Source organism: Anopheles cruzii, chromosome 2, assembly GCF_943734635.1.
Source record: "Anopheles cruzii chromosome 2, idAnoCruzAS_RS32_06, whole genome shotgun sequence".
NCBI classification, from domain to species: Eukaryota; Metazoa; Arthropoda; class Insecta; order Diptera; family Culicidae; genus Anopheles; species Anopheles cruzii.
Window position 1 is genome coordinate 40,989,112 of NC_069144.1, and position 6,750 is coordinate 40,995,861.

The 6,750-nt window shown below is 52.6% G+C and overlaps 3 protein-coding genes across 3 annotated transcripts; 1 reads left to right on the forward strand and 2 right to left on the reverse strand.

The window, feature by feature from the left end:
- Window positions 1-54: 54 nt before the first annotated feature.
- Window positions 55-2,424, reverse strand: LOC128267689 (DNA replication licensing factor Mcm7). The gene is made up of 3 exons (XM_053004579.1): window positions 2,327-2,424; window positions 336-2,259; window positions 55-256 (listed from the first exon to the last, which is right to left on the reverse strand). Exons 1-3 carry the CDS (start codon window positions 2,352-2,354, stop codon window positions 55-57), a joined length of 2,154 nt encoding a protein of 717 aa, XP_052860539.1. The 5' UTR covers window positions 2,355-2,424.
- A 372-nt stretch (window positions 2,425-2,796) lies between these two features.
- Window positions 2,797-5,106, forward strand: LOC128278136 (NEDD4 family-interacting protein 1). The gene is made up of 2 exons (XM_053016804.1): window positions 2,797-3,150; window positions 3,481-5,106. Exon 2 carries the CDS (start codon window positions 3,519-3,521, stop codon window positions 4,188-4,190), a length of 672 nt encoding a protein of 223 aa, XP_052872764.1. The 5' UTR covers window positions 2,797-3,150; window positions 3,481-3,518; the 3' UTR covers window positions 4,191-5,106.
- A 59-nt stretch (window positions 5,107-5,165) lies between these two features.
- Window positions 5,166-6,654, reverse strand: LOC128268768 (60S ribosomal protein L8). Its single transcript, XM_053005976.1, has 3 exons — window positions 6,569-6,654; window positions 6,138-6,290; window positions 5,166-6,072 (listed from the first exon to the last, which is right to left on the reverse strand). The coding sequence occupies exons 2-3, from the start codon at window positions 6,273-6,275 to the stop codon at window positions 5,425-5,427; spliced, it is 786 nt and encodes a 261-aa protein (XP_052861936.1). The 5' UTR covers window positions 6,276-6,290; window positions 6,569-6,654; the 3' UTR covers window positions 5,166-5,424.
- Window positions 6,655-6,750: the final 96 nt, after the last annotated feature.

Sequence of the window (6,750 nt, forward strand, 5' to 3'; positions counted from 1 at the left end):
AAACGAGCGAATGCAGAACCTGGAACACTGCAACGGATTGGGTCATTGACCACCTTAGATAAAGGTGATTTTGGTTCGTGTCTGGTTGACCTGCCACACGTTCAGCTCCTCGTATTCCTCGATGCACGCGTCGATCTCGTCCGGTTTGTAGCCCTTCGTTGTGCAGCGTTCCATTATGTCGGAGACCTTAACCGTTTTGCTTTCGCCGGCCAACTCGCGCACGAGGGCAAAGATTTTATCGGACGTGTTTTGGACACTGCAACAAGATCGAGAGCGTTGAGAATGATGCAAAAAGTTCCACCGTCCCCAAATTAGTTCCCTGGGGCGATACTTACTGCGTGACACGTTGTTCGGTTTGGTTCAGGGAATCTTTGGACATTTCAAGCAAACGAAGGGCCTCCTGTACGTCGTCCTTGTGTACGGTATCGGACAGTCGCAGGCGAGCCAACGCCGTCGAAAGGCGCAAAATGCCGAGCAGATTGCGGGCGGATGTGAACGTCATGTCGCGACCGTTGCGCGCTTCACGGCGCAGCTCAACGTACGCATTGACGATGTAATCCGTTAACTCGGGTGTGATGACGGGAGTCTTGCGCTTACACAGCGAGATGTAGCGCCGGATGAGTGCCATCTCGAGTGTCTTGATGCGCGACGGAGGCTGCTTGCCGTGGCTGTGCACGTACGTGATGTGTTTGGCTAGGCGAAGATCATTGTCCCGATCCGGTACGTCCTGGATGAGCCACAGTAAATCGAAGCGTGACAGTAGTGCGGCCGGCAGTTGAATGTTTTGCTCGATCGTACGCCGGGGATTGTATCGTCCGTATGCCGGATTGGCGGCGGCCAGGATCGACACGCGTGCATTCAAGCACGTCATGATGCCCGCTTTGGCGATCGAGATTGTTTGCTGTTCCATCACCTCGTGGATCGATACACGGTCCCCTTCGGCCATTTTGTCAAACTCATCGATACAGCATACGCCCTGATCGGCCAGCACCAGGGCTCCTCCTTCGAGAATCATCTCACCCGTTAGCGGGTCCTTCATGACGGCCGCCGTTAAACCAACGCCCGAAGAACCGCGCCCGGTCGTGTACTGGCTGCGCATCGCCAGTCGATCGATGTACCCGAGCAGCTGCGATTTGGCCACACCCGGATCGCCCATTAGGCAGATGTTAATGTTACCACGAATCTTCATCCCATCCGGGCTCTTATCCACACCACCGACCAGTAGCAGCAGCAGCGCTTTCTTCACGTCCAAGTGACCGTAAATCTCCGGCGCAAGACTGCTCGCGATCCGCGTGTAGAAATCATCCTTTGCCAGCTCGTCCAGCTCTTCCTGTGTCAGCTCGTTGCTCAGCTCACCATCGTCGGACTTGTTTAAACACAAGATCCGATGCGCGTCGACAAACGTTTCGCTCAGCAGTCCCGAAACGACCGCCCGGAAACCCGTCTTCTGGATGGGCAAGAAAATCCCGGTCACCACCACATGATCGCCCGGTTGAGCGCAACGCGTCGTCTCGCCGCGACACATCACCGTCAGCGAGCGCGGTATGTGACCCACTGGCACTTGGTCGCTGTGTTCCTGCATTTTGATCTCTTGGAACTTGACAAATTTCGAGCCGCGTGTCTGCAGATACAATCTGCCGCCTGCCTTGTTGACTCGACAGTCCTCGGACGGGCAATCGATCGTTGGCCGGAAGCTCATGGCCGTCACCGGTTGGTAAGTTTCCGAGCCGCACCGATCGCACGTATACGTCGCCACCGTCATCATCGGCTTGACCTCGGTGCACCGCGTCACGATACCGCGCACGGCCACCAGCTTTCCGATAGAGTCAGCCTTTACGTCGCGGATCGAGAGAGCTTTCGCAGTGCTCGGGGCCTTAAAGTACACGTCGTACCGCTTGACCAGCTCCATGGGAATCGCGTTCCGCGGGTCGCGCACATCGTTCGGATTGTGCAAGCGGCCGTGCTCCGTCAGCCGGTGCTCGATGTAGATGTCCAGGGTGTCCTTGTGCATCACTTCGTGCTCCTTGTACTGTGGCAGCAGCTCGAAGATGGCGTCTGAGAAGAGCTTCACATAGCGTCGGCTGTTGGACTGCATCGCCAGCGCCAGCTCGTCCTGGAAACTGGCCACATCGTCCATATCCACCGTAAGCTGCACCTGTTCGCGGTGCACTATTTTGGTCATCTGCCGCGCGTACACAAAGTTTTTCCTTCCATCATCTTCTTCGCGGTAAAACTCGGCCAGAAAAGATTTAATAGTTTCTATCGGGGACAACCACAAAAATTGGTCATGAAATGCAATCAAACAGAGCGTTGATGAGTTGCTTACCTTTATCGGCTGCGTAATCACGTTGCATTTTAGGGCCGGTTAAGTTGCTTTAAGTGGTGCTAAATTAAAGTTAAATTTTCCCAATTCCAACAAGCCTGTTAGCGTCCAGAGACCGTTCTGATAATGGCCGTAACGAACAACAAATGGCGCTCGTGTTCGCGCCAAAGCCATCGGTAGCTCAGTTTTTGAAAGGTCTCGAATGTCAGACTGTTGCCCACTCAGGACTTATTGCTCAGTAAGAACTAACCGTATCGAGATATCGTTTAATTCGCTATTTCATGATGTACATTTAAACTAACTTTGAATGTGTTTAATTAAAGGGACGTTTTACGTGATTCATTTGTTTCAATCGATCACCTTCAGCAAAAATAACAACGTTTACAAACAACTCCTAGCAAACACCACTGGGCACCGCTCACTTTGTGCGTCATTTGTTGCCTGTCAACCAATTTCACCCCCAGCCACGAACATCGAAGAGTCCAGCAAAGAAAAAGACAATTTATATTTGCTTTTGTGCGCTACACAAATCGTAGCCCGCATTCGGAAGTTATCGCTAAATAAATAACGCAATCCGGCTGCTCTTTCGCTGTTCGCACTCACTGTTTGCTGGTCCGTAAAACGTTTTGGCTGCTGATTGTCGGATTGCAGACGGGCGAGCGATTATTTAATACACGTACTGTGGTGCTATGTTGGAGAAGCAGTGCTAGGGTGGCCATTGAGCCTCCAGGCCAAAGCAGTGACGACAAAATTGTCCAGCTCTGCGACAGAGTGTGCTACTTACGACCCACATCGCTACGGCCAACAGCGCGGACGGATTTAGAGAGGTAAGTGGCAACAGTGCCGCACTATGGAGCAGTAATTCGGTCCAGTGTTTTCGTTCGGAAGATGAAAAAATCGATATTATCCTCCGGCAGTGAATCATCAAAACAAAACGCACCGTCAGAGGAGTGAAGTTTTGTTTGTTTTGATGGAGCTGTGAATTCGTCTTTATCTCTTATCGCTTGCACTTCGTGCAGTGCCAGGTGGCAAAAAATTGGCGAATCAGTAATTAAATTTATTCCTGAACTATTGACAACCGTGAAAAAGTGAACCGAGAAAAAGTAATCACATGACGCACCCACTTAACGTGTCACTCTAACGATTTTCGTCTCCAGACCAACCGAAACGTGAACTGAACCGAAAAGCCAAAACGATGCCACCAACAAACAATCGGCCGGATGATTTGCCGCCACCGAAGGCGGATTTTAGTGCGCCCCCACCGTACGAAGCGCACGATTCGCAGCGCGATGAGTACGGACAGCACGGGACGGGTGTTCCGGTGCCGGAGCTCACTACCAAGCTACCGACGTACGAGGAGGTCCAGATGGAGAAAATGATTAACCACGAGCTCCCGTTGCCACCGTTGCCGCCACCGATGCCACCGCCACCGCCGAGCATCACGTCGATGGGCCGCGGACCGGTCGTGCCGGGTGGGCCGCAGGTTACGTTCATTGCAATCGATGCCGACGGCGAAAACATTAGCGCCGACAACAGTCTGCTCGGGACGGACATCGTGTTTGTGACCGCGTTTCTCATCGCGTTCCTCTTCAACTGGATCGGCTTCCTGGTGCTGACCTGTTTCTGCCACACCATCGCCGCCCGCTACGGCGCGCTGTCCGGGTTTGGGCTGTCGCTCGCCAAGTGGACGCTGATCGTGAAGCACTCGACCGATTTTGCATCCCACGAAAACTCCTGGCTCTGGTGGTTGATCATGGCGTTCGGGTTTCTGATCTGCGTCCGAGCGCTGGTCCAGTACATCAGCATCAAGCGCACCTGGCGTCTGCTGTCCACGTCCGCCCAGGAGCGGTTGCTGTTTTTCTACTAAACACCGAACACGGAAGGAGTGCTTTTTGCTGTGCTGTGTCACCTCTCGATGTTCCCCCACACAGTATGTTTCCGCCCGCAAGTACGATCCGTTTGTGCGCACCGATCTCGTTCTCTATTACGATTACGGAAGGATGGAGTTTTACTTTGTCCTTTGCGGCCTAGACACGTCATCAGCAGTGATTCGATCCCCACAGATTTAGGTTCCCTTTTCGGTCCCGATCTAGTAGCATTTTCCGTTGCTAGGGCCGCATGATGGCGATTGCTTTTGTTACCTTTACGAACCGCACACGGATGCGTGTGTACTTGCTGTCGTATGCGTGTCCCCTTTTATGAACCTAATACATTCACATACCACATCCGGAGTCACCGAAACGGGACGTTCGGATTCGAGAGTTTTGGTAGGAATTTGATGTGTGTAAACGAAGAAAGCCACATATTTTAGAGTGCCCTGGCGAGCAAATGATTGATTGACGTGAATTATAACTGCTACATGAAACCATCACACGGAACCACCCCGCACAGTGACGTCGTGCGGTGACCGCACCAAGAAGTTAACGGGCACGGGTTGATGGGTGTGTCTCGCATTGTTGTACTTTGTAAATAGTTTGTAACACACAACGAGCGAAGCGAAGGAGAAGCTTCGCAGCTGGGTAGGGTTAGGGTTAAACAGCAGGACTGGTACGATGGAGGGCGGTGAGAGACAGAGAGCGGAAGGAAGTCGGACGTATGATGGAAAGTTATCACTAGCAGCAGCAGCATACAACATATACTAATGCTGCATCGTAAGCATAGAAGATGAACACACTATAGATTACTATAAAAAAACGAACCCTCAGCAAAAGTTTATCTTACTATTTGTGAACACTCTTAAAAAAGCAAACAAAAAAAGTATCAAAATATAGTCTATATGACCAAAAACCTCAAAACGAAGGCGGATTTCTTTCCGAGGAATTGACGGAACACGGCCTTTGATTTGTTTGCAAGTTTTCTTCTCCTTTTTTTATTTCTTGCTTCAACCACCCCAGGATTCCCCTCAACGGATGTTCCTCCGCGAATGTTTCGAACACCCTTTCACATTCCTGTCACTCTCCCAGCGATGTCCTCCTCTCGTAGATACAGAGCGTAGAACAACAAAAACGAACAGTTCCGCAGCAGCGCGCATCGGTGCCAACAGTAGAAACCAGCCGCGGACCGCAGCACAACTACCGACGTGACGCCGTCGTTGCCGCCGCTTACTTCTTCTCCTTCTCCTTGAACTTCTCGTCGCCCTTGCCTCCTCGGATACGTCCGGTACGGCGGGCAGCGATGAGACCGACCTTGCGACCCGGAGGCGTTCCGCGCTTGACGGTCGACGCCTTACCGATGTGCTGATGGTTACCACCACCGTGCGGATGCTCGACGGGGTTCATGGCCACACCGCGCACCTTCGGCCAGCAGTTGCGCTTCACCTTGTACTTGTGGTACGCCCGACCCGCCTTCAGGATGGGCTTGTCGATACGACCACCACCGGCAACGATTCCGACCATCGCACGGTTGGCCGACGGCAGCACTTTCTTAGCACCCGACGGCAGCTTCACACGCGTCCGCTTGGTGTCCGGATTGTGCGCGATAACCGAGGCATAGTTGCCCGAGGTACGCGCCAGCTTGCCCCGATCACCGGTCTTCTCCTCCAGATTGCACACGATCGTACCCTCAGGCATGAGACCGATCGGGAGCACATTGCCGATCTGCAGCTGAGCGCGCTTGCCACAGTACACGAACTGGCCGGTGTACATGCCCTCGGCCGCGATGAACAGTTGCTTGCACAGCCGGAACTTGTACGGATCGCGGAAGTGCACCACCGCCAGCGGTGCGCCGCGGCCCGGATCGTGAATAATTTGCTATAAGCAGAAAAGAAACACAAAATTAGCAACCCGTGGCAACATCCTGCACAACCTGTACCTACCTTCACGACACCCTTCAGGTATCCGTGACGTTCGGCGTAATCCAGATTACGCAGTTTCGGCTGTCCCTTGCGCTTTTTGGTGTGTGCCCGGAACACGGATCCGGCACCTTTACGCTGCGCGCGAATAACGCGTCCCATTGCGACGCCTTAACACTGTCGGGGTGGAGAAGAAATGCAAAATGTAAGGGATTAATAAAAACTTCCACTGGTAGAAGTCCCGGCCCGTGTCAACATCACACACACGGGTGGTCGCGACTTGTCAAAAAACGCCATAGCATTCCTTCCGTCCGTGGTGAGCATGAAAAACATTCGCCACGAAATGGACTTTTCAGGCCACAGGACGACATTTTCACAACCCACAGTGAACGGGCCGTTCCGCGGTGTTTGTTGACCGGTTTTTGGTGCACCGGAACCGAAAGGATCACACTTACGGGTCTTAAATTGAATTTAATGATACACAAAATGTGTGTTCACTAGACTCTGCGACGAGCCGGAAAGAAAGAGAGAACAACCGAACTGTCTAAAGCAGGAAACGGCGAAACGCATCCTTTGACAGCAAGCGCAAGTGCGTTTTGGAAGCTGTCAAAGGGTGCGTTTGTCATGACGTAAAAAC